The 26,495-nt window shown below is 47.9% G+C and overlaps 2 protein-coding genes and 2 non-coding genes across 4 annotated transcripts in view; all 4 read left to right on the forward strand.

Moving 5' to 3' along the window:
- The window catches only part of LOC135822450 (mucin-2-like), a 43,164-nt gene extending 26,314 nt beyond the window's left edge, over nt 1-16,850 (forward strand). Inside the window, exons 14-29 of the mRNA XM_065335218.1 lie at nt 439-540; nt 1,561-1,665; nt 2,071-2,186; nt 2,575-2,613; nt 7,053-7,113; nt 7,849-7,949; nt 8,266-8,314; nt 8,696-8,794; nt 9,306-9,404; nt 10,895-11,004; nt 12,084-12,118; nt 12,355-12,406; nt 13,267-13,345; nt 14,158-14,271; nt 15,388-15,452; nt 16,069-16,850. Of these exons, the coding sequence (XP_065191290.1) occupies nt 439-540; nt 1,561-1,665; nt 2,071-2,186; nt 2,575-2,613; nt 7,053-7,113; nt 7,849-7,949; nt 8,266-8,314; nt 8,696-8,794; nt 9,306-9,404; nt 10,895-11,004; nt 12,084-12,118; nt 12,355-12,406; nt 13,267-13,345; nt 14,158-14,271; nt 15,388-15,452; nt 16,069-16,165 (1,323 nt within the window). The 3' untranslated portion in view covers nt 16,166-16,850. The remainder of the gene's footprint in view (nt 1-438; nt 541-1,560; nt 1,666-2,070; nt 2,187-2,574; nt 2,614-7,052; nt 7,114-7,848; nt 7,950-8,265; nt 8,315-8,695; nt 8,795-9,305; nt 9,405-10,894; nt 11,005-12,083; nt 12,119-12,354; nt 12,407-13,266; nt 13,346-14,157; nt 14,272-15,387; nt 15,453-16,068) is intronic.
- Nucleotides 583-655, forward strand: Trnav-aac (transfer RNA valine (anticodon AAC)). Its single transcript has one exon. It is a non-coding gene; the product is annotated as a tRNA-Val (tRNA).
- Nucleotides 11,477-11,560, forward strand: Trnal-cag (transfer RNA leucine (anticodon CAG)). Its single transcript has one exon. It is a non-coding gene; the product is annotated as a tRNA-Leu (tRNA).
- A 2,867-nt stretch (nt 16,851-19,717) lies between the features above and the next one.
- Nucleotides 19,718-26,101, forward strand: LOC135823654 (uncharacterized). The gene has a single exon (XM_065336503.1). The coding sequence runs from the start codon at nt 19,718-19,720 to the stop codon at nt 26,099-26,101; it is 6,384 nt and encodes a 2,127-aa protein (XP_065192575.1).
- The last annotated feature ends 394 nt before the right edge of the window (nt 26,102-26,495 follow it).

Raw genomic sequence — 26,495 nt, forward strand, 5'->3', positions numbered from 1 at the left:
TGCACCAGCCATCCTACATATGCATGTATGTGGCCATGCACCACCACCCCCCCCCCCCTAAAAGGGGGACCAGCTACGCCCCTGTGAGCGCTCTGTGAATGGAGTGACAGCTCTGCAGTATCGGTTTGTTTCTGTAACTAATAACTTTTGTAAAAGTCACCGGTTGCAGGGGTGTTCTGTTAGCGTACAGCTATTCTGCTCTCTATTGTTTTTAGTTTGCACAATGTGTAGGGAACTGTGATGAGAAATCTTTGAAACGGAACCAACTCACGCAGGTATTCCTCTGATCTGCTTCTCATCAAATGCTTTGTTCTTCCTGCAGAGCTGAGTTCGCAGACACATTTGATTTTCCGTGTGTGTTTTTCATGCATATGTACATGTTTTTCATGCGTACATGTGTGTGTGTGTGTGTGTGTGTGTTTGTGTGTTTGTTTTTAGGATAAGGAGGGGAAGTCCTGCTTGCACCATGCTTGCGAGCAGAAGAATTTGGGTATGATCGAGTGCTTGATGACAGTTCGCACACTGGACATCAATATGCCGGTATGTACTAGGATGCCTTCTACTGACTCAAACACATGTGCTGTTTCCATAGTGTAGCGGTTATCACGTTCGCCTAACACGCGAAAGGTCCCCGGTTCGATCCCGGGTGGAAACATCAAATTCTTTTTTTCTGGTTCTGTGGATGATCTCGTCGCAGTTCCAGGGCCCGGTTTCCTTGCTTCATGGAACGACATTCATTTTCTTGACTGGAATCAGCTTCTTCTTTTTTAGGTTGTGTTTACACGAGAATTTTCAACCAGCCATGAACACTGATTGTCTCAAGTATACACGATGCACCCGGGTGGAGATTGAGAAAACATACTTCTGTACGTGTGTGCGTATTTCACGCCAGGACTGCACAGCACTGCATAGGCAAGTTCCTGGCAAAGTAGTCACACGACCATTCAGGACTCTCTTTAAATGGACTTTTGTCTGCATGTCAGTTATCTCCCCGGGTTTGCCGTTTTGATGTAAACACTCACCTGCTTTCCACCGTACAGACTTTCAACCCGGGTTGAAAATTCCCATGTAAACACATTTATCAAGTTTGGTGTAGGGTAGCACCAAGAGTTCATAAACAAGAGTATGCAACTGTGATCTCTTTTCTATGGGCCAGATGCGCGGCATACTGCCTTCATTACATCATTCAGCTGCAGTCCACGCACTGCGCAAAATCAAACACCGCACTTTCCCTCCGGTTTGAAATGAACTTTCGTACGGAACTGGAGTTCACGCACCACAATTTAGAGATCGCGTAGGTACTGGAATGAATCGAGCAAAAGCGCTTGTGCGAGAAATTGTGGGTTTGAGTGCATGCTTTCAGAGCGTGATAGAGGCACGTTACGTAATGAAGGCAGCGCGCCGCGCACAGACCCATAACCACAGTTGCGTACTCTTGTCATGGACTGGAGAAATAACAATACGCAATGGGCAAGGTCAAGGTGTGTCCCTGTGTGTGTGTGTGTATATTTGTGTGTCTGTGTTCATGCCTGTGTGTGTCCCTGCGTGTGTGTCCATCAGGATGCCGGCGGCTGGACCCCGTTGATGTGGTCGGCGGAATCGGACACTGTCAGCATAGTGGAGCAGCTTGTGAAGAACGGTGCTCAGGTGGACCGGTGCGACAAGGTAAAGCATTACGGTAGAGATATCTCTTCTGAACGTCTTCATTGACGAAGGCTGTCAAGAGCATGTTACTTGGTGTCTAACATCACACATCTTATCCTTCATGCAGGGAATTGCCTTTCAGAAAGGTGCCGTTGTTGACCCAGGCATGATGCCTTGCCCTTGCAGGGATACTAGCGTATTGTACGTCGTTAGCTCTTCGGATTGTAGGTGGCATCAGGCATTTTCTGTCCGGAGTAGCTCCCTTGGTCTGATGTGTATCATTCGTGGGTTGCGCCACCCTGGCTGTGCCAATTTTCGCCACATTCCTGTGTTTGACTTTCTGGTGCTGTGCAGATTCTAGGCTGGCTTACTATTAAATGTGCTGAAGAATTCTTGCGTGTTCTCCTGGTTTTGTTGTCCGGCTAGGAACTAAACACGGCACTCCACTGGGCAGCGTTTGGTGGTGCCAAGCACACCGTTTCATTCCTGGTCCAGGCCGGGGCGGCCATCAATGCGCTGACGGTGAAAGGCGACACGCCGCTGTGAGTGTTGCTCAGTGTGTGGCCGTGTGTGACTGTGTGTGTGTGTGTCTGTGTGTGTGTGTCTGTGTGTGTGTGTCTGTGTCTGTGTGTGTGTTTGCGTGCGTGTGTGGGCACATGTTATGCTCAGGCGTGCGATTTGTTGGTGCCGGTGGTAAGCGGATGTGCAAACTCTACTTTAACGTGCTACTTACTTACCTGCGATTTGTAACTTTCAGCAGAATTACAAAAAAATACTTCATACTGGCTATCTCTATGCACAATGCCTTTGTACCCACATTGTGTTAGGTCATGTAAAGCACATGTTGTACTCTGTGCTGATGTTCCACTGTAGCACTGAGTACAGTGTATATGTATACTACTTGTCCTATTGTGTGCTGTTTCTGTACAGGCACATTGCTGCTCGGAACGATCACGACGACTGTGTGATGTAAGTCAGATCAGCTACATAGCACACCTGTCCCTGAACTGGATATCAGATCCCACCCCCATTATCAAGCTTTCATATTGGTTTTTTCCCTTCAGTTTGCGTTCACAGGTCATGGTAAAGATTGCTCAATAGAAGCATGTTCCGCAAGAATAGCATTCTAAGAGCAGTGGAAGTACTGCTAGCTGATGTAGAGTTTCAGGAGGTGCGAGCAACTTTCTGCGCTTGAAGCTGCCTATTGTCCGAATTACTGTGTGTGTGTGTTTGTGTGTGTGTATGTACGCGTGCACGCATGTGTGTCTGTGTCTGTGTGCCCGCGCGCGTGTGTGTGAGTAGTAAGCAGTGTGAGGGTCCTGTCTCAGGTACATGCCTAAAAATGGGGTACTATTGAAAATGGGGTACTAATAGTACCCCATTTTTGCGTTGAAAATTATTTTTGGCCCGTTTTTTGCGGATGAAAAAAATGTTGGTTTGGGTCTTAGGACCCCATTTTATGGGTCCCGACCTTTTTTTTTAGTGAAAATTATTTTTGGCCCCATTTCTTTGTGTATAAAAGTAATGTTGTCCTTGTTATTTTTATACCTCTTTTTGGTCCTCAGTCTGATTATCTAACGTCATGATGACGATGCCTCGCGCCGGGCAAACTTTTTTCAGACTATATAAATGTGTATGCACGTGCAAAATGTTTTGTGCGATGCTGTGTTGGTGCTATTATTATCGAGCATCATAATAATCGTGCAGTTCAAAGGAAGAGTCGATTTGCTTCACTATGTTATTGATACGCTATTGCGTTCTGGAAGCGAGGTATAGATAGGTAGTTAGAGAAACGAGCAGACATGGAGAAGCAGACCCGCGCGTCGCACAACTCTCAGACACAAGGTAAGACGTTCGAGTTGTTTTGAAATTACAGTTTAGTGAAGCACGATTATATTATTGTGAAGACATCTTGTAATAATTTGTCAGCGATAGATACTAAATATTGCGACGGAGCTAGATACATTATAATAAATGAGAAAAAAAGAAAAATCCTATCCACCCAGCGAGGTGAACACTAATGAAACATACGATTGACTTCTAAATTATTATTATTGAATTCTATACTATGTGAAACAATGTACCCTACGATTGACATCAGATCTATATTGATAGTAGTAGTAGTAGTAGAGAGAGAGAGAGAGAGAGAGAGAGAGAGAGAGAGAGAGAGAGAGAGAGAGAGAGAGAGAGAGAGAGAGAGAGAGAGAGAGAGAGAGAGAGAGAGAGAGAGAGAGAGAGAGAGAGAGAGAGAGAGAGAGAGAGAGAAAGAAGCATACCGTTTGAATTTTTATCATTCATTCCGAGTCGATATCATCCACCTCTCTGGGCCTCTTCCGGGCATAGGCCGACGTGGCGCTGTTAGAAGAATTAGACTCCTCGTCGAACTCTACCTTTATCCGAATGTTGAATCGTCTTCTGGCGTGGACACGGAGTCGCACAGCTGGGCTTGTGAATATCTTCCCTGAGTCATTTCGAATAAATATGTTGTCATTAATCGTCATGATGAGCCGTACGAAGTTGCCAACTGACATCTTTTCACCGTTGGTGGTTATGAGTGTCTGAAGCTCATTTCGTAGTAGAGCGTTGAAGTACGTGAACATCTCTGTCTTGCCGTTCTTGATGTGTATCAACATACCGCTGTCCGCGCTCGATAACTCTTCGAAGTCAAAGATGATATTCTGAACACTGAACAGGTTCAAATCCAGTGAATTGTCCGGTAGGGTGTCCGGGAGAGGCGCTGATGCTGCCGCCACCACCGCAGTGTCAAACGCAATGTCTGTAGTCACGTTGTCGGCAGTCCTCCACTTCTTGAGGAATGCGATCACCAGTCGAGCCAATTCAGTCTCGGGGAGGTCTTGCACGGTGTCGTGTTCCCTTTCACAAAAACGCGAGTCCACAAGCATCATGGGGATGGCTGAAAGCCACGCCTTGAATTCACACTTCTCCCTGTTGAATGATATAGTTGAAGGATGCAGATAGACCTGACACTCTTCGTTCATCGGGAAGTTGGGCATACCCTTGGTTGGCTTGAGATACACTGCAGTCGCACTCTTCCCTTGGTACATTGCAGGGAAGATGTTACTCCGTATCCTGTTGATATGCGGAGATCTCACGGCACGTCTCAAAGGTGTTGAGGTCTTCAGGAAGAATTGAATGACATCGTCTTGTGAAGCCTGGACGTACAGCTTAAGTTGACCAAAGCGTCCTTCACATACCGTGCCATTGACAAGCATGCCCGGTAAATCACCGCGCGTATAGTAGAAATCGGTGTCAGGAGCAACATGATAGTCGTGAGCGGTCTTGCTGTACATTGCTTGAACACACTCTGCTGCCCCATCCGTAATAATGGTGGCGACACCTGGTAGTATGGTAGGACGAGGAGATGGCATCTTGATCTTAGGCAGAGGCTCCAGATTCGGATTACGGCTAGCACGACGCTTGTGGAGACCGGACTTCTTTATCGTCTTGATAGCGAACGGGTCAATACCCAAACAGTCCACAACATCTTCACCAGCAACAACAGCATTAGTGGCCATCGTGATATCAGTCGAGCACTCGAGAAGAGAGAGAGGGAGAAGGCTCAGTGAGCAGTGAAACAACAAAGGTGGTTGTGATCGAATGGAGGACTGTGCTTGCCCATTTATACCCTTTTGAGCGGCGTGAGGTTGAAATAACATACTATGGGAGGTGACGACCTTGGAGAACACGCTGAAATTGTTCAAGATTCATCCAATCAGAGCTCGCCATGAGCAGATGATAAGATTTAACCAATCACAGCACGACTTGCACCGGACCTGTCTGAACATGTCTCGTACATGTCCGAACATGTCTTGGACATGTCTGGACAGGTTCCCCAAAAGGGTAAATCTCCATCACAGTGACGTGTTGCTAACATTGATGACGCACTGCAGTCTTGCTAAATTGATAGAGTATGTTAGCAAGATCAGGTGGTAGACAGGTCACGTGATTTACTAAATATTCTAGACTGTAGTCATGCCAACAATAAGCATCTATTAGAAGATGCATCATGGTAAGGTCTTCAGGTGACATCAAGGACAAATTAACTTTCAGAGTGTTTAGCTGTCTAGTGGACAGAGGACCCTTGATGTTTTCCATGAGATGCAGAAGAAAGAACAGTGGAAAACATGATGGAAGAGGTTGTGTAATGCGACTGCTTCTCAACCATGACACATTACTGCGCGGTAAAGAAGAACGCAGTGTACGCACTGCATCATGATCCTCATGAAGTATACAGGATAAGACTATTGCGTAGTTCATACTTTTATAGCTACTGGCCTTCTTCATCGCTTGCAATGCCTCTTGAACAGGGTGAAACTGTGTATGTGGTAACGTGAAGTCTATCTTGTTGAGAAAATGTACAAGGTGACGATTCACACCTGCAATGCGATCGGAATCCGTGTAGGTCTTTATGGTAGTACAACGCTCTCTCCACTTTACCTCGGGCATGTAAATATCAGCCATTACCAATCCACACTGAGAACAAACTCTATGACCAGCATGCTCAACTTGTTCTTCACGATGATAACACACTTCTTCACCGTCACTTTCCTCCTCCTTCTTCTTCTTCTTCTTTTCCTCCAGCGCACATTGCTTCTTTGAACGTACATAAGCATACAGGATCTGAAATTCAGAATCCATTTTCACTGCACCACAACAACTTGAAACTGACTGGATCATCATTCAAGCACACACCTTTTATACTTGAATAGATAATCCAAAAAAATTGGTAAATTTTGCCCGCATCGTCATGATGTCAGATAATTTAGACTGATGACCAAAAAAAAAAAAGGAGTACAAAATAACAGTCGCAACATTATTTTTATACGCAAAAAAAAGGGGCCAAAAATAATTTTCACTAAAAAAAAAGGTCGGGACCCATAAAATGGGGTCCTAAGACCCAAACCAACATTTTTTCATGCGCAAAAAAACCGGGCCAAAAATAATTTTCAATGCAAAAATTGGGTACTATTAGTACCCCATTTTCAATAGTACCCCATTTTTAGGCATGTACCTGAGACAGGACCCTCACACTGCTTACTACTTGTGTGTGTGTGTGTGTGTGTGTGTGTGTGTGTGTGTGTGTCCGTGTATGCATGTGACACACACACACACACCTGTATGTGGGTAGGTGTGTGTGGTTTGTACTTGGGCACTCATACACTTGTGTACATGTACATGGTGGAATCTATACAGTTATGGGCACAGGTTATGCGATCAAGTCCACCAACTAAACCAGATTTTGAACAGTCAGACGTGCACAATCTAGCACAAAACTGGCAAGTGTCATGTACTACAAATGTAATACTGTTGGCATTCGCCTTCAGTTGTTTCCCCAATACCCTATACAATGTACTGTGCATTTCTTGTCTTCGTCTTGTATTGCTCAGACGACTCCTTCGCAAGGCAGATCAGTTCATTGCCAATAACTCCGGCGAACTTCCAGTTGATGTAAGAATCAGAATGTGTATCCTGTGAGGTTTTGCAGATGTATTACTTCAGCATCCGGCCGGCTTGGACGGAAGTTGCATTGAACTGCAAGGAATGTTGAACAGTGTCGTTAGTTGTACGATGCCGACTACTGTAAAACCAGAAAATTTCGGTGGAATTTTATTTTTCGGTAACTTTGGTACAGGTAATTTTTACCTAAAATAAAACGTACCGAAAATATACGTAACATTACATGCATGCCGACTGCAGTACGGAAAAGTGGTTTACCGAAAATTTTTGCTGTACCGAACCATTGATTTTGGGAAATACCGAAAATATTACACCACCGAACATTCCCGGTTTTACAGTACGTGTATGTTGACTGTCTTTTGTGCTGTGCATGGTGGTGACCAGACACAGTTCTTTATGATGGTTGAGCAGTATTCGCAGTATTGCAGGTAAAACCTGGTTTCAGTGACCACCCATGGGACGGACCCATTGCCGTCTTACACTGGTAGTCTCTGAAGTCAGGGTGAGCAAGTTGCAACAGTCGACACACCTGGTGCCGAAGAAAAGTGGCCTTATGGTCAGGTATACTCGTAGACCATGTGCTTACCTGACCAGATTTACATGTGTCTAAGAGGAGAGGAATTGTCTTTGCATACAGTCCAGGTACATGTACATGTACATCAAGATCACACTTGACAACCTTCTCTTCATTTCTCTCTCTCTCTCGTTCATTGGTTTCTGGTGTAGCTTGTGGAGCCGAATGGCGAGGCGTACTTGGCTCTCAAAGTGCTGGAAGCATCCAGCAAACCCTGTCCCCCTCCTCAACGGTTTAAGCCCCTGTACATTCCGTAAGTACCCAGTGCTTTTTTGTACCACCTTTCTCATAACTAATGTGTAGTGGCAGTGGTGAGGCTTCTTGCAACTTCATTCATAGGAAAAAGAAAGAAAAAAAGGTTTCAGAGCAGACCCGTTACGCTTCACACGCTCACGCATTATACTTCTTGCTGACTTAATCAGCGCACATTTTGATGTGATGCGGAGGGAATATGACTGTCTGGACCTGGCATCTGTCTCTTGACGTTCATTCCTATCTCGCCATGGAGAACATTTACTGAATATGACACTGCTGTGCTGCCGTATGTATGCTGTGCTGCCATTCTGCAGTGATATCAGCAAAGGGAGAGAAGTACACGCAGTGTCTTGTTATAATGATGTAAGTCACCTTCGCATTCGCCTACTTTAACTTCTGCCTTGGTGCTCCACAGTGGAAACATCATTGTCTAATTTGTCTTGATAATTTTTCATCGCCAATACAATGTAGACTGGAAATAAAGCCGCTGGATATGTTTAACGCTGCTTTAGCGGCATGCAGCATTATGATTTTGTGGACTGTTTGCGTGTTTCTGGAGTAAGCTTGTGTGCGGTACTGCTGCTGCTGCTGCTATTATGAAATGCACGCGTGCACTGTATGTTGATAGTACTATTGTCTGTGTCACTCGCATCACTCATTTTTTTTAACAAAGCTTGGTTTCTTTGAAATGTGTGTCACGAACTTGAAGTTGAACTGTGACTTCTGTGCCCTGCGCTGCTGTAGGTTGATGGTGAACTGCCACCCGCTGACTTCGTGTATGTGGCACAAAATGTAGAGACGAGAATTGACACGTCGATCAAAAGAGCGATCATGACTATGGATGTAAGCAGCCTCTATCCTATATCTCTGTCTCTCTCTTTGTCTCTGCCTCTCTGTCTCTGCCTCTCTGTCTCTTCCTCTCTGTCTCTGTCTCCCTGTCTCTCTGTCTGTCTCTCTCTTTCTCTGTCTCTCTCTGTCTGTGTGTGTGTGTGTGTGTCTCTCTCTCTCTTTCTCTCTCTCTCTCTCTCTCTCTCTCTCTCTCTCTCTCTCTCTCTCTCTCTCTCTCTCTCTCTCTCTCTCTCTCTCTCTCTCTCTCTCTCTCTCTCTCTCTCTCTTCCTGCCTGCCTGCCTGCCTGTCTATCTAGCTGATGATCTGTGCCCCACAGATTGAGTATTTGTCCGTTCGTCTGTCTGTCTGTCATGTGTGAACCCCATACCGCTTGTGTTTTCATATGCTGTCATTATATTCATATTGTTGTTGTTGCTGTTGCTGTTGCTGTTGTTGTTGTTGTTGTTATCGTCGTCGTCGTTGTTGATGCTGTTGCTGTTGCTGTTGTCGTTGTTTTGCATCTAGTGTTGCCGGTGTGATTCTGCTTTGAGTGCCTGCTGTACGTCAGCACGCAGCTGCTGTTGTGTAGAGCGCAACCCAAGGCAAATGTCCTGGTACACCAAGGTAAGAGAGAAAGAGCGAGAGAGAGAGAGAGAGAGAGAGAGAGAGAGAGAGAGAGAGAGAGAGAGAGAGAGAGAGAGAGGGGGGGGGGGGGGAAGCTTAATATGTATGACTGAGATGAGGTGGATGTACATGATCGTGTACATGTGTCTACACAAATAAAATCAGGTTGTTCTTTGAACTATTTTGTTTCTATATCTCAAAAACGTTAATGAGACTGCTGGTGTTAGTCTTTTGAGGTGAAGCTTGTGCATTGTGTGAAGCTTGTAGAAGTGGAACATGGACCATGGATCATGATGGCAAGTCTCATACCGGCTAATATTTACTGATATGTCTAAAGCCTGGTTCACATTCGACGCAACCCTGACGGTACGGGGCATAAGGGCCTGTCGGGACGGCTGGGGTGAGCTGTAAAATCTTGTATGATTCATACGACACGACATGCAGCAGTCGTTGCGATGTTCACCGTCGAACGGCGCGAGTCACAAGGCACGGTCCGTGACAGGGCGACTTTCGGACCTAATTTCTTGTTTTTCGGGTCTTCTTTTCAATTATTTCTCCTTGAATGAAGTGGAATCAAGTTCACAATACCAGGTTCTCATGAAGACCAAAAAAGTAGCCCTGAAAGTTGTGCCATTCGAATAATAGCCTCAGGAAATGATACAAACAGTTCGTTTCTCACATTCCTGGACTATCCCTAAATAGTAGCCGGAGTAAATGCAGTAAGTGACATGAGATCTTATCTTGCTAAAATTCAACTCAAGTCATGTTAGCCGCCACTCTGTGAGTTATCATGGGAAGCGTAGTGTTCGAAATGCTAAAAATTCCCCAAGTGCGTACTGTAATTTCAGAAATTTTCGGTGCTCAATATTTTCGGTATGAGGGCAAAAGGCCAGGTTTGGTGAACAGAAATTTTAGGTACAGAGAAGCAATTCCCTATTAGATTATGTGTGTTAGTGTTTTTTCGGTGTGTTGAAATTTTAGGTATGAAACAGATGCGCCGAAAGTAAAAGTACCCCGAAAATTTGTCAAATTACAGTAGTCGGCACACGCCGCCGTTTCCTGTTCACACTCTAAATGCAGCCGTTTTGTACGCTTGCATCCCCGTCTAAACCCGTTTACGGTGTGAAACGTTGAACTGATCCAACTCTTCCTGTAGCTTCCCGATCCGTACGGTAGTACGGTTGCGTTCCCGTTCCTGGTGTTCACATTGGACGCCGCCAGACCAGACCGTCGCTTCCCGTCGATCCTTGCGTCGCTTCCCGTCGATCCTTGCGTCGCGTCCCGTCGCGCCCCATCGAATGTGAACTAGGCTTAATACCGGAGAGTGAGGGACGGGGACATTCACGATTTTGCTGATCTGTTTCGCCAACTTCTTTGAAAGTGATTTCTCTGTGTGCGCGTTCATGTGTGATATGACTTGTGTGTCTGCATGTGCGTATGTATGGTTGTATTTGTGTGTGTGTGCATCTGTATGCGCATTGTTGTTTTAGGATGGCTTGATCGACCTTGATATCTTCAAAATCAAGGAACCAGTCCTGTATGATATGTTATGTAATTGTCGTATGGATTGTCCCAATCGACTTGTTCAGCATGGCACAAAGTAAGCTCTCACTCATCTGTTCTGCACAGATAATGGTCCTGTTGCTGTTGCTGTTGCTGTTGCTGCTTTTGTTATAAATTATAGTACTGATGTTTGTTGAAGTACATCACACGACGCTGTCACTCAACAGCATCATAGACGCATAATAATAGGAAACACAGTGTTCACATTTTCCCAAGAGTGTCCCATCGACTCGTCCTTGCTCTGAGGCACGCCTGTTGGATACCGGTATCTCGGATCTCATGGCTTGCTGGTGTTCAGTCTGTGTCGATCGTGGAGGATGCAGGGGCGGATCCAGAGATCTCTACGAATAGGTGATACATGTACATGTCCATGCATGTGGTTTCCAGCAGTACATTTTCAAAATTTAGGGGTTCCATGGACCCCCCAGTATCCGCCCCTGGGATGGGGTAGAAGAAACACTGGGATGTGCCATCACAAGACTGCTTCATTGCCTTCTTACAATGTGAAAGTCAGGATGGCCGAGTGGTCTAAGGCGCTGCGTTCAGGTCGCAGTCTACTTCTGTAGGCGTGGGTTCGAATCCCACTTCTGACATCTTATTTTTTCTTTTCTTGCAAAATTGTTTGTTCATGGATCTTTAACCACAAGGTATATGAGTACATTGCAACAGTTCAGTACAGCATAGCGTTACCCTGGATTATGCATTCGTTTTTAGATGTACAGTCAGACCTCGTTTATCCGGTTCTCTTTTATCCGGATCCCTCGCCATCCGGAAGAAAATCACTCGTTACCAATTTACAGCATATGGCATGCATACATACAGTATGTGTGTTCGATTATCCGGTTCCCTCGCCTATCCGGCTATTTTTGTGGAAAACGGATGTGTGCGGTTAAGCGAGGTCTGGCTGTACTTAGTACTCTTTCCTGCTCCATAGATTCATCATCATGTATATGCTATCAAGATCCTTTGACCCTGATATCAAGGGCATTGGGAGATTGTTTGCAGCCGGCGCAGCCGTACAGAGATCGTGGATTTTGAACAGCTTGCTTGGCGTGAAGCATCACGCTGACACTTGTTGTATCATACTTTTTGTATGTTCTGGTGGTGTTGCTTCAGATATCAGCTTCAACTTTACAAAACGGAAAAGATGGGTAAGTGCCTTAGCTATGATCTATCTAGATTCCTCATGTCAATGTGCCATTTACTAATACTGTAATACATCAGGATCTTCACAGTAGGGCTTTCACTGCTCAGACGGTGCTCGATACCCGCATTTCCTGTGCTCTCTCCCGTGCATGCACGCGCGCACGCACACACGCACACACATATACACGCACGCACAGTCACGTTCCCTCACTCTCGTACTCTCTTTTTCTCTGTCTCTCAGGCTGGGGTGTGCGCACGGCGAAACGGATACCCAGAGGCAGTTTTGTATGCGAGTAAGTCATAGTGTTCTGTTGCCCGTTTTATAAAGTTGTTTTTGCATTGACATGCGTGTGCAGAATGAGAACATCAATATAAGATTAGAGTACGTATTCTGGGCACTCTGGGGAGGGATTATGGCCATTCAAATCTGCGTGGTCGTGTTGTGTGCCGTGGTGATCGTAAAAACATTTTTTTTTACTTCACCAAAATGATCGTAATATTTTTTATTTTACTTCACCAAAATGAACAGGCATGTTATGCCTTCTCACCGGCTGTGACGGCCGGTCCTCACCGGATGATGAAAATAGTTTATATGATGGAAAGAAGAAGGAGAGGTGAGACGTACAGCATCTGGCTAAAATGAGAAGAAATGGGGAAGGAGAGGAAGAATAAGAGAAGTGGGGACAGGGGAAAGGGGAAAGGAGGACGAGAAAAGCGTCATTTTATGCTTAGATATTGCAGTTGGATTTTATGTGAGGTATTGCAAGGATATTTCAATGGTGATACAGTGGAAGAATATTTGAACTGAAATCAATCTGTGAGATTGGAAAGGTTCAGGTTAGAAAGAGAATCTTTGAAGAGGTGGAACCGATACTCGGATCGTATACTGTACAATCGGGAATTTTCGGTGGTTTAATATTTTCGGTATTTCCCAAAATCAACGGTTCGGTAGCACGACAATTTTGATAAACCAGTTTTCCGTACTGCAGTCGGCATGCATGTACGTATATTTTCGGTGCATTTTATTTTAGGTGAAAATTGTCTGCACCGAAGTTACCGAAATAAAACACCTCGAAAATTTCTGCTTTTATAGTACCTCTAGGTTTGTGATGAAGCTCTGTGCGTACTCGTCTTTATACTTTGTGCTGTGTAGATACGTTGGTGAATTGATCTCAGATGATGATGCTGAGGAGCGTGGTAATGATTCGTATATATTTGATATTGGCTTGGAGGTTAGTCGTATGGCCTGTGCAGGCCTGCCTGTATGTGTGTGTGTGTGGGGGGGGGGGGGTGTTTGTGTGTGTGCATGCGCATGTGTCTGCATGTGTGTCTAAATGCATGCTTGCAATTGAATATACGTGTGCCCCGTTTCAAGAGGTAATGTGTTTTTTCATCGATTAATAAAATCTAGTATCAGGGCTGCCGCTTTTCTATGAGTAGAAATCTGAACCGGTCCACCCCCGACCAAGGGGTATAATGGGAGACGGCGCCCCATTTAGAAGCCAAAGGATTTCTTAGGATGTCAAAGATCCGAAACATCAGATTACGGCACTTTCATGAACAATGAAAGTAAGGTAAATAAATAATTTCACGGTTCACTTGAGACTCAGTTAGGCTGAGTTTTCAGCATCCGTAGTAACGCCACCACCCTGCATAGATGTAAGTTCCAGATGCAAAGTAAGATAGTGAAGCAGGATTCGGCCGGTTCGTCGGAACGACCCGTAAAGATCAGAGCGTTTCAGAAAAATCGAAACAAGTGGCAGCTCTGTAATAGTAATGGCACCCAGCGCTAACGAAGATGAAGCGTAGCATTCTTTGAAGACGATTGCTGTAGTTGTATGCGGGTATGACACAGCTTCAGATACTGGCACTGATGTGCTTGAATTCCTTCTCTGCTCTGCCGTGCTACTCGTTAGGGCATTGCTCTTCCTGCATGTGGGCAGTCTCATCCATCCTCTCTGTCTATCCCAAGTTTCAACCTAATGGCGTGTGTTTGTTCCTGCATCTCTGCGGGGTTTTTTGTTGTGAAATTTTATCCTGACAGAGCAGCGACGACATGTGGTGTGTGGATGCATGCCGATATGGTAACATTGCACGTTTCATCAATCATAGCTGCGAGCCCAACATCAAACCGATCCGTGTCTTTGCACAACATCAGGTAAGCTAGGCCAACTTCCATCTACTACTAGTAGCTGTATGTGCGCGTACATGTGTGTGTGTGTGTGTGTGTGTGTGTGTGTGTGTGTGTGTGTGTGTGTGTGTGTGTATGTGTGTGTATGTGTGTGTGTGTGTGTGTGTGTGTGTGTGTGTGTGTGTGTGTGTGTGTGTGTGTGTGTGTGTGTGTGTGTGTGTGTGTGTGTGTGTGTGTGTGTGTGTGTGTGTGTGTGTGTGTGTGTGTGTGTGTGTGTGTGTGTGTGTGTGTGTGTGTGTGTGTGTGTGTGTGTGTGTGTGTGTGTGTGTGTGTGTGTGTGTGTGTGTGTGTGTGTGTGTGTGTGTGTGTGTGTGTGTGTGTGTGTGTGTGTGTGTGTGTGTGTGTGTGTGTGTGTGTGTGTGTGTGTGTGTGTGTGTGTGTGTATGTGCAAGTATGTGTGTGTGGGGGGGGGGGGGGTGCGCGCAGCTACATTGTACATATACCATTATGCCCACAAAAGGCACAAAGGAGTTTTACAGAGTGTGTCGTATTCTCCTCTGTGCCTCTTTGTGTGTAATGGTGCTCCACAGTGTTGTGATGGGCCCTGTCCGCTGGCTAAAGCCTTAGGGCCTGGTCAGACTGCTGCAAATTTTCGGTGCCTGACGAAAAAGAAAATCGTTCAAGATTGGAATCGCAATCACATTGCACATGTGGGGAGAATGAAAATTCGAAATTCATTTCGAGCGTAAGTGTTATCGCCACGAACAACGTCAAATTCCTTCACCTCAGTAATCGCGAACACCTTCAGTGCAATCCTTGCAACCATCCTTATGAGTTTTGTTGTTGGCAGTGGCCAATTAGCTCCTCGATATCGAGATGAAAAAATCGGTGAATATTAGCGCCAATTGCATATCAGCGTCAAACTCCTGTTTGGAGCGGAAAAGCGTGGTCCGTTCGTGCTTTTTTTTGGAGCGTCAACTCTCGATTTCGCCGCTCTGGCGTCAGGTTTCTATGGAGATTCGGATTATAATCACAGGATTATTTCGTTTTTGCCGCAGTCTGACCAGGCCCTAAGGGAACCTCACTGTACCACTATACCAGTACCAACGTTGCATTTCCACTTTTTTCCATTTCGTTTGTTAGGATCATAGATTTCCGCACATGGCTTTGTTTTCGACTGACGACGTTGAGTCCGGTGCTCAAATATGGTAAGCGACTGTCTGGGGTCTGGAATTTCAGTAATTATGTTCATGTGTGCACTGTGGGCCTGTGACAGGTTTACCGAATGCGTATCCTCTCATCTATGCTGGTCTAGTTTCTGAAAGTGCCTGATAAGCGCGATCAGCAAACCCATGTGCGTTGTCTTGCCAGTGTGTTGTTGCTGCTGCTGCTGCTGCTGCTGCTGCTCTGATTACTGGCTGATCATGATCAGTCAATTGGAGGCCTTGGTAGCAAGGGCGTCGTCACCCACGGTACGGCCAGTACGATCATGGCCATACCACTTTTCGTCCAGGATGGTCCGCCCAGAGCGCCGGTGGAGCGCTAAAACGTGCCCGGTTGGCCGAAAATCCAATTTTTCCCCAGGGTGCACCCCGGCCACCCTGGACCCCGGTCGTACCACTCCTCCCCTGAGTAGCCTTACCATACCATGGCCACCGTCCTGTGTGGACACACGTGTCTCTCCTCCGTCTTCTCCCCCCTCTTCGCCATCCATCATCTATTGCCACCGGTTAGCTTTCTAGCGTTCTTGCCTGCCCAATGCTCTACGTATCCACCGATAGTTGTCACCTACTCTCTCCCTTTCTTTCTTGTGCTGTTGTGTAGTTTTGACTATGGGGCCAACTTTTGGAAAGTGAAAGGTCGGCACTTTTCTTGTGAGTGCGGTACGCCGTCGTGTAGCTACAAGCGCAAGAAGCGGTGATAGCGTAAGCACATCGTGCTGCTCCTCATCGCTGCCCCGTCTTGTTATCTTGACCTTTTCTTTTTCCTTCTTCATTTGCAGTCTTGACTTCTTCTTCTTTGTCCTTCTTCATTTCCTATTAATAATTTATTCCGAACATTGTTCTTCCCCGCTTCACTGTATCGCTGTGCATACGAGTTTTTTTCTCGTCCATTCACTTGAGTGTTTTCACGTCTAGAGGTTTTCTTTGAGCAATCCTCCTCCCCCGCTGTTTGTTATCGTTTCATTTAGCTTCTAGTTGTTCATCTGTGGACGAGCCCTGGTTTTGTGACCCTGTTTTTTGTCTGTTTCTTCTCTCTTTTTGATGGGTGGTTTTCATCCCAGAGATTCTTGCGGTCACATGTTGATTTTCTTTGCTTGTCCCCATGTTTCCATATCACTAGCTCTCTCTCTCTCTCTCTCTCTCTCTCTCTCTCTCTCTCTCTCTCTCTCTCTCTCTCTCTCTCTCTCTCTCTCTCTCTCTCTCTCTCTCTCTCTCTCTCTCTCTCTCTCTCTCTCTCTCTCTCTCTCTCTCTCTCTCTCTCTTCTTTCGTGACTCATTACTGCTGCTTGTGTTCGTGCTTGATTAGTCGGTCTTCAATGACTGGATGCTGGCGCTTATCTCAAGGGCCTTATATGCAATTGAAGGCAGTTCTATTTACGTGTCCTGGGAAAGAAAGAGGAAGAGGGAGTAGGACGGGAGGGCATTGAGAAAAGTTATCGTTGGTGCGTCCCCGGTAGTACATTGGGTACTGCACTTGCCTGCGACCCGAGAGGTCGCGGGTTCGAGCCCCGCAGTCGCACATCTGACTGCAAAATCCCCACGACGCGACCCGGCTCACTAGATCAAGGTGTGGGTTCTCTGCACTCAGTGGAGTCAAGTCGAGTGAGCTGCAACTCCCGGTGCCGAAAGGCGGGCTCACGCCCCTACATGGCTACTTCCCCTGGTCTAATAACCCCCAAGACGAAATGATAGTAGCCGACTGGTCGAAATTTAAAAAAAAGTTATCGTTATTATCTTTGCTTGCAGGAATATTAAAAAGAAAATTGTCATCACCCTGAATCCTGTCACACTGACAGTCGAGTCACCACGGTCACGCGGTCATCTCCAACTATTGGTCTGGTTGGTTGTCATGGTTGCATCTGATCGTACCAGTTTGTCTTGTCATTCCAAGAACAGTGGTACCGAGAGTACCAAGAGTATATAACTCTTGGTGGTGCCGCTAGGGACAGAATGTGACTTTTGACTTCTGTGACCTCAGTGGTGACTGCTCCCTGCACGAGAACCGACGTGTTACTGCATACAGTGTTAACCAGGGAGTACAACATTACGTGCAGTACATCGAAGTCGGCAGAGATGTTCATTGGCCATGATCATCTCTGCTGACTTCGAGTGACTACTAATAATTAATTATTTAACCTGAGATACACACTAGTCAGAACAACAGATGGCTTGATCAGTCTCACCTGATGAGTGCCTGAGATGGCATGAAACTATAAGTTGTGACTGATCAAGCCATCTGTTGTTCTGACTAGTGTGTCACGGCTCTGCCTTCCCGGTAATAACCTGAGATACATGGACATGATACAGTGTAGTACATGTATTATATTAGCAAGAGTACGTAGATCTACTGTATACAGTAAGTAAGTAAGCTCCTGCGAGCTTTACTGGACATACGGTAGGGTGCATGGGGTAAACCCACACCGCTGCTATGTACACCACGTACATGTATCTGTTATAGCATAGGTGTTTGACAAACGACTTGTGGTTCTTATTCCCGCCATGTCTTACACACGATAAATCAAGCGTGGCTTATCATAATGTGCACGTTTGGCTGTCTGAGCTGTTCATCTTTTTGGAAAGACCTTCAAAAGTAGCCGCTTCTTGCTCCACATCCGTCTCTTACACTGTCAAGGTCACGGTTAGTTTATCCCGGTGAGCCGCCTGGGCCGGGAGGGGAACGCCTCCTTATCATCGCTATCATCAAGAGTACATAAGGGTTAGGGTTATGTACTCTTGCTATCATGGTATACAATGTAGATCTGCGTGATAGAGTCATAGTGCCAGCCAGGGAGTACGACTACTGAGTCCTGGTGCCAGCCTTACAGTCATGCCAAGTACATTTAGAATGACTTTGAACATGTTCATGTATGAAGAACGCCGTTACGCCGTATCCTCGATTTACATGGTTGTGTAGCCTGTAGGACATCTGGGGAGAGGGTGGGGATTCAGGGGATTCAGGGGAGTGCTGAGCTCATATCCATAACCCATACCGTGTATATGTACAATGTACAATGTACATGTACGGTATGATGTACCATAGCCTGGCCGCTGTGCCAATATGAGAGGTATCAACTAAACCTAGGCTATGTCATAGGTTTAGTTGATACCTCTCATAAGTCATATTCGCACAAAGGCCGGGGCTCATACTCCCGACAGGCCCAGCTTATACATGTCTCTGTACAGGTAGAAGCGTAAGTCTCGACTTTAATGTTGTTTTAGTGTGTGACCCTTGACACCAGGCACTTTCTTCAGGAAGCTAGCCTTAAATCCATCCACTTGAAATGTTAAAGTCGCCCGTGTTTCGTTTCAGAAAGTCTGCTCAGTGTGCCCCATCATCACACCACACCTCAGTCAAGGATCTTTGTCCTTTCGAATGTCATGTACACATGTACGTGTACAGTCATGTACATGTACACGTACATGTGCATGTGCATGTACATGTGCACGTGTAGTATGTGAGCCTTGGCTAAAACATGAGCTCAGTGTTGTAAGATGCATGCAGGCTTTGTTGTCGGGGCGCCACAACTCCCCACAAGGTGCTCTTCTGCAGGAAGCTAATCGTCGGATGATCTCATGATTCTCATCGTTATCGTTTGATCAGTTGCGCTAGTCCGAGTTCATTTTGATACCCGGATTTAATGCAGCAAACAGACCGCTCCTGCAAGCAGTCAGATCCTCTTCCTTTCGTAATAATCTGCAGCCTCAACAGGTTCCTTTCATTTCATTTCTAAATGCATGTGGCTTGTCCATTCGCTTTTATATCATTGGGCCTAGTCCCATTTATTGTGCGAATTAAAATAAACCAGCCAACCAACCAACCAACCAACCAAGCGAATCATTAGGATCATGATCTGTTGTGTATAGACTATCTGTTGTGTTTCATTGGTCTGTGTGGCCGAGTGACTCCCGCTTCTCATTCATGATGTTTGGCCTGTTCTCATCTCAAGTGTAGCTACCCCTTTGCTGTGCGGTTTTATTGGTGATTGTAATATCATGCACGTGCCTGCTCTTTTCAGTTTCCCGCCGTTGTAGGCAGCGCATGCGTAACAGCTGATTTACATTTTTTGCTGTGACTTTTTGTAGGACAGGAAAGCTCTTGTGCTGGTTTTTGGTTGGAACAAGAAGAAGTTTTTGTCTATGTTGAATATTTGTGCGCTCCTTTGATCTTGTGAGAGTTGGGTCATTTTGGGCCAAGCACGCAATTCGAAACATTACTGGCACCTCCGACGGGATGCGTGCATTTTGAAGACATGGACGACGAAGAAACCACTACTGTCGCGGGGAGTGGAGAGCCGTCTGGCGAGCATGGGCAGGACACCGAAGCTGACGCTCCGGAGACCAGCTCGCAGGCACCTCCAGCCCAAAGTGTGACTTACGACTATGTAAAGTTTCGTGCCTCCCTGCGGAGAAGACTGACCAACCTGCTGAAGGTATTGAACACGGAGTATGGGAAGTCGTCGCCGAGTGCGAGGTACCTCAAAAAGTACCTGGCTGACGCCGAAGGAATAGTAAAACAAATCGAAGAAGTGGTCGAGGACCACAGGAATCAATTGCGAGACGATGCAGATTTTGAAGGATTGGAGAAGTTGGAAAAGTGGTTTGAGAAGTTGAACGAGGATTGTTCTCCGCTGGCAGAAGTTAGTTCGCTCCTTGAGTCAGGAGTTTTGGAGTCAGCCAGTCAGCCCAGTGGCGATGGTGACTTGTCAGCGCAGCCTCTAGAGGAAGAGCTAGAGGGCGAAGATTTTGCCCACAGCGCGCCACGTAGTGCTGATGACGGAGGAACGGAGTTTTCTGGAGACCCTGGTGTCAGTTCCAGCCTGAGAGCTTGTAGTGATGATGATGCATCAGTAGTGACTATGTATAGTACTGGTATGTATCACAGTGGCGTCACTGACGGATGCAGCACTGCTGTTCCCTGGCAAACGCCTGCTGCCGCTGCTGCTGATCAAAGGGATCATGCCATTCATGGAGCTGCTCAAGATGATGGGACAGTGGGTGATTACCCTGATAGCAGGCTTAGGGCCAGAGGTGCACTAGCACTTAGAGGCAGTCCAGGAATGCAAGGCAGGGGCAGCAGCGCTGATACTAGCTCTGGAACTCGATCCTCGTTGCAACCTCCAGGTCACGCTGTGCATGCAGCTACATTCACAACTGCTAGTGTTACTCAGAGTAGTGTGCTTGTGGGACAGCCTCAACATCATCAACACTCTGCTACTCAAGTGTCTAGTGCTGCCTACGTTGCTAGTGCAGGTAGTGGTACTGGTACACCTGGAGTCGCAGTGAACAGAGTTGTGAGTGGAGCACCCAGTCAAACTCAAGGGCAGGGTGGTGGAGCATTCAGAGCGAGAGCAATGCCTTCTGTACAGCAACGCCCTCACGCCAAGCCTGTTACTGCATTTTCATCTTCAGTTCTTCCACCACTACCCTCAGCTCACGCAGCTAAGACTGCATTTCCATCTCCAAGACGCAGTGCTGCACCAAGAGCTTACCGGCCTTCTGCACAGGCAGCCGCGCCTAGTGCTCACAGTCAATATCAGACTCAGTATGCACAGCCTGCTGCTCCACACATCAGTCCATATGGGCATTCTTGGTTGAAGCCAATAGAAGTGCCGAAGTTCAGTGGAAAAGGGCGCGATTACATCCAATGGCGGCAGAGGTTCTTGCAAGTAGCCGACTCATCTTTGCCTGAGGAGTACCAAATGGCTCGCCTTCGCGAGGCCGTTGCTGGCGGAGAAGCCGCTATCCTCATTGAAGACCTTCTGGACGGCCCCGGAGCATATGACGCCGCGTGGGCGGAGCTGGAGTCTTGGTTTGGTGGCACAGATCGACACTTGGAGCAACAAATCCGAGATCTGCTCAACCATCCCCGAGTCACTAACGAAAGGGACGTGGAGGGTCTGCAGCAGTATGCGGTCAAGCTACGCAGCCTAATCGCCAACATGAAGCTGTGCGGCTCTGAACCGGGCCCTGAGCTGTGCATCATTGCTACCGAAAAGGTGCCGAGGACAACGCTCATCAGGTATTTTGAGAGGCACGGAGACGGTAACACCGACATCAAGGTGTTTGCCACCTGGCTACTAGAAAAGGTGAAGACGGCAAAGTATGCCAATGACCGTACCGAGCAGCCAGACCGTCAACCCTCCCATGGAAAAAGGCATCATGAAGCTGTTCAGCGCCCCGTGCAGCAACGGTCTTTCATAGGCACTGAAGCTACGGCGCCAAAAAGGCCTCAAGAAGCTCCGATCAAGACGTCTGGCCACTCAAAGACACAGCAGCAAGCACGACAGAAGTGCCGCAAGTGTAATGGTCCGCATCAGCTCGCTAACTGCAATGAGTTCAAGGCACTCTCAACGTCGAGACGTAACGAGCTGGTTCGTCTACTGAATTTGTGTCTCTGTTGCCTAAGAGAAGGTCACTGGGCGCGTGACTGCAATGCTGCTTCCGGTTGCCCTCACTGCCGTGGCAAGCACCACTCGCTTCTGCACGAGTCAAAGCCATCACTGCCCTCCAGTAAGGCAGCTGCGTCCACCAGTCCGGCTGCGAGTGAAAACACGGCGCATGCAACAGCAGCTACAGACGACTCCAATGCTGGGCTAACATCCTTTATGGTCACGCAGGCAGAAGTCAGAGGTGGTACAGCGAAGGCTACAGCCAACGTCCTCCTGGACTCAGGATCCTCGTGCAGCTATGTCTCAGAGCGTCTGGCTAGGCGTCTCCGTCTAGGGGGGAGCAGGAAGAAAGTGTCGGTCGGCGTTATCGGTGGTGGCGCAATTAACGACACTCTCCAAGTGGTGACGCTAGCGGTCCAGCATGATGGTGGTGACAAGGCTACGGAGCTTGAGGCATATGTCCTGCCCAGAGTAACGACGGATCTGCGATTGGTGAACTGGAAGGAGATTCAGGACAACTGGGCACATCTTCGTGACGTATCGTTCAAGACAGCAGGAGACAATCACCTCGACTTGCTGATTGGCTTGAACTCACCAGTGCTTCACCGTGCGGATGAGGAACGTCATGGAGGCGATGGTGACCCTATTGCTCGGAAGACTCCTCTCGGATGGGTCTGTTTTGGGCCAGTACTATGTCCATCCACACCGACGCATTCGACGTTCCATGCGGTGACCACTGCTGGTACCAATTTGGACCACCTGGTGAGTCGTTTCTGGGATCTTGAAGCGGTTGGAATGTTACCAAAGTCAGACCAGTACTTGACTCCGGACGAGCAGCAAGCGGTGACTTCAACTCAGCGAACCCTGAACTACAAGGACGGTCGGTTTGAAGTCGGAATCCCCTGGAAGGACGGCGCCAAGCAGCCTGATGTCACGAGCAACAAGGTGCTGGCTGAGAACCGACTCCGCGCACTCATGCGATCGCTGCAGCGACGGCCAGGTATGCTGCCAAGGTATGCGAAGGTCCTGGAAGACTACCTGCAGAAGTCCTACATCCGGAAACTGACAACTGAGGAAGTTGAACAATGCGGCTCATCACAGTGTTATCTGCCGCATTTCGCTGTTATACGGGAGGATAAGGCAACGACTAAAGTCCGCGTTGTTTTTGATGCTGCCGCCAGAGCAAATAATGTTGCTGTGAACGACTTGATGTTGGCTGGACCGAAACTGCAGGCCGACCTCGTGAAGCTCCTGATTCGCTTCTGCCTTGAGCCTATCGCACTGATGGGCGATGTTTCGGAGATGTTTCTCCAGGTGTCCCTTTCCCCAGAAGACCGAAGATACCACCGGTTCCTATGGCAGCCTGGCGAAACAGTTGAGACGTACGAATTCATGCGGCTGGTCTTCGGGATCAAGGCGTCACCCTATTTAGCTGGACGAGCCTTGCAAGCTACTGCCGAGCGCTTTGGAGACCAGTATGATCCTATTGCCAGCGACATTGTGCGGGACTCCTTCTATGTCGATGATCTTCTCAAGTCGCTACGTGACGTACAGCAGGCGATTCTTGCTCGAGTGGAGACTCAGGCCCTCTTGAAGCGTGGCGGGTTCACGCTACGTAAGTGGCTAAGCAACAGCCCAGAGGTCATGGCGTCTATTCCTGCTGAGGAGCGGGCCGCGGCAGAGTCCAGGTCAATTGCAGAGAGCCCCTCGCATCCTGAGGTGTCCCAGAAAGCCTTAGGTGTGAAGTGGATGGTCAAGGGGGACTACTTCACGTTCCACTACAAGGGATCATCTCCGACAGTGTTCACGAAGCGGTCAGTCTTGAGCCGCATGGCAACATTGTTCGACCCAAGGGGTCAGCTGTCGCCATTCACCATAAGGGCCAAGATAATGTTCCAAGAGTTATGTCTCTCTGGAATCGGCTGGGACGACACGCTGCCAGATGCTCATCTTGCTTCATGGAGCCGGTGGTTTAGTGAGTTCGACACTCTTTCTCACCTCAAGATCCGTCGCTGTTTCAAGGGAGATGATTGGGTCAACGACATCACCGTCCATGTGTTCACGGACGCTTCCGCATTGGCATATGCCGCTGCAGCTTATGTGCGAGTGGCGGAGAGTGATGGCGGAGCACGTGTCACGTTGATCATGGCAAAGGCGCGGCCGGCTCCCATCAAGCGGCGAACGATCCCTCAGCTTGAGCTGCAGGGTGCAGTACTCGGTGCACGCCTGGGTCAGTACGTCAGTGGAGCGGTTGGTGTTGGAACAGATGACGTCAACTATTGGACAGACTCGATGAACGTCCTCTACTGGGTTCGCTCGCTCAGTAGAAAGTTTAAGGTTGACGTCGGCAACCGCATTTCAGAAATCCAGCGTCTTTCGCGTCCTGCGCAGTGGCAGCATGTTCCCGGAAAGGAGAATCCCGCTGATCTTCCTACTCGTGGACTCTCTGCCCAGCAACTCGTGGAACGGGGAACATGGTGGTCTGGGCCTCGATTCCTCTCCTTCGGTGCTGACCAGTGGCCAAAGAAAATGATTGCCGTGCCCTCCGTCCTTCCATGCATGCAAGTATCCAAGGTAGCTACTGCCATGGTCAGCCTACATGCAGTTGAGTGTCATCCTGCTGAGACTCGACTGGACCCCGGGAACTACTCTGCGTGGCCTCATCTCCTACGTGTAACAGCCTGGTGTCGCCGGTTTATCCACTGCCTCAAGTCAGCCCGCGCTGGAGAACAAGCTTATACCAGCACGGGGGAGGCCCCCGTGGTTGAAGTGAACTTGGGCAGCCAATGTTCTTCTCTTAATGTGCCGGAGCTTTCAGCAGCAGAGGTTGACAGTGCTGAGCAGTATTGGGTGGCGCGATCACAGAGAGACCAGTACCCAGATGTGTACCACACTCTGATGAGCGGCAAGGAACTACCATCCTCATCACCTCTTGTCAAGCTGCGGCCATTCCTGGACAGCAGCGCTGAAGTCCCGGTGTTACGAGTTGGCGGGAGACTGAGGACGGCTCATCATCTGGCCAGTGAGTTTCGGTGTCCCTTGATATTACCTCAGAAGCATCGGGTGACGGAATTGATCATTGCGGAAGAAGATCGGCAATGCTCACACTCGATTGGTACCAACCACCTGCTATCGAAGCTAGCTGACAAGTTCTGGATCGTAAAGGGGAGACAGACGGTAAAGCGGTATCGTCAGGCCTGTGTCGGCTGTAAACGTTTGTGGAACAAGCCGTACTCACCAGCGATGGGTCCGCTACCCAATTTCAGAACCGAAGGTCAGCTACTCGCCTTCTCACGTACAGCAGTCGACTTTGCTGGGCCGTTTTACGTAAAACGTGGCCGCGGACGTGTCCAGGAAAAGCGGTATGCAGCGATCTTCACATGCCTGCAAACCAGGGCTTGCCATTTCGAGGTAGTGTACTCCTTAGACACGGACGGTTTTAAAATGGCCCTGGTACGCTTCACCAAGCGCCGTGGAACCCCAACCATGATCCTCTCAGATAATGGGACGAATTTCGTCGGGACAGAGCGGGAGTTGCGTGAAGCTGTACAGAGTCTTGGTACTGGTGATGTCTCAGCAGCGTTGGCAGCCCAAGGGACACAGTGGGTTTTTAACCCCCCGAGGGCGCCTCACACTGGTGGTGTGTTTGAGCGGGTCGTTCGCTCATTGAAACAAGTACTGCAGACAGTCTTGTATAAAGCGGATCTTACCGATGAGGAACTGCATACTGCTCTTGTTCAGGCGGAAGGGTTACTCAACTCTAGGCCACTAACTGCGGTTTCTACTGATGCCGCGGACCCTCAGCCATTGACGCCTCACCATTTTCTGGTGGGACACGCTCGGGTCACGAGTCCACTGGAGGAACAGGCAGAGTTGGCTGAGCGAGCTCATCCTCATCGGCGTTTCGACATCATCCAGCATTTACTGAAGGTAGTTTGGAGGCGCTGGAAGAGAGAGGTTGTCTCACGGTTGAACCTGACTACCAAGTGGCAACGTGCTCAGAGGTCAGCTCAGGTTGGAGATGTTCTGCTATGCCTCGACGACCATCTTCCACGAGCAAAGTGGCCATTGGGAAGAGTGGAAGCCGTCTACCCAGGCAAGGACGGAGCGACACGTGTGGTGGATGTCAACATCCGGGGAAAAGTCTACCGTCGGCATGTTCGCTACCTTGTGCCTCTGGAAGTGGAGCCGTCGAGTGACCGAGTTAACAGCTTGGAGTCGGTCGTGAAGATGCGTGACCTGTGAAGTGAAACTCATCGCCCCGAGCCAAGTACTGAGTAACTGATTCTAATACCGAAGACGTTGGCTGATCAGTGATAATGAAATAAAATATCTGCTAGCCATATTTCATGCTGTGTGGTACTGTTAGAGCTATGGGTGATAGGAATCATGTTATGCGTGTTACAGCACGAGTGGGTTGCAAAGGTCTTCGATAGTTTCGGTGCTGATGAGCTAGTTCTATCGGAGGAAGTACACATTATGCTCTTTTGTTTTTCCTGGCAAGATGCTGGTGTGGCATATGCTTGTTTTTGCCTTTTGTTTTTCGTTGTTTTTGTTTTTTTTGCTCTTCTGGGTGTATGTAGTTTTCGCTCCCCTGCTATTTGCATGTTTGCTCAAGGGGGAGGAATGTTGTGTATAG

This window comes from Sycon ciliatum, chromosome 8, assembly GCF_964019385.1.
Source record: "Sycon ciliatum chromosome 8, ocSycCili1.1, whole genome shotgun sequence".
Taxonomy (NCBI): domain Eukaryota; kingdom Metazoa; phylum Porifera; class Calcarea; order Leucosolenida; family Sycettidae; genus Sycon; species Sycon ciliatum.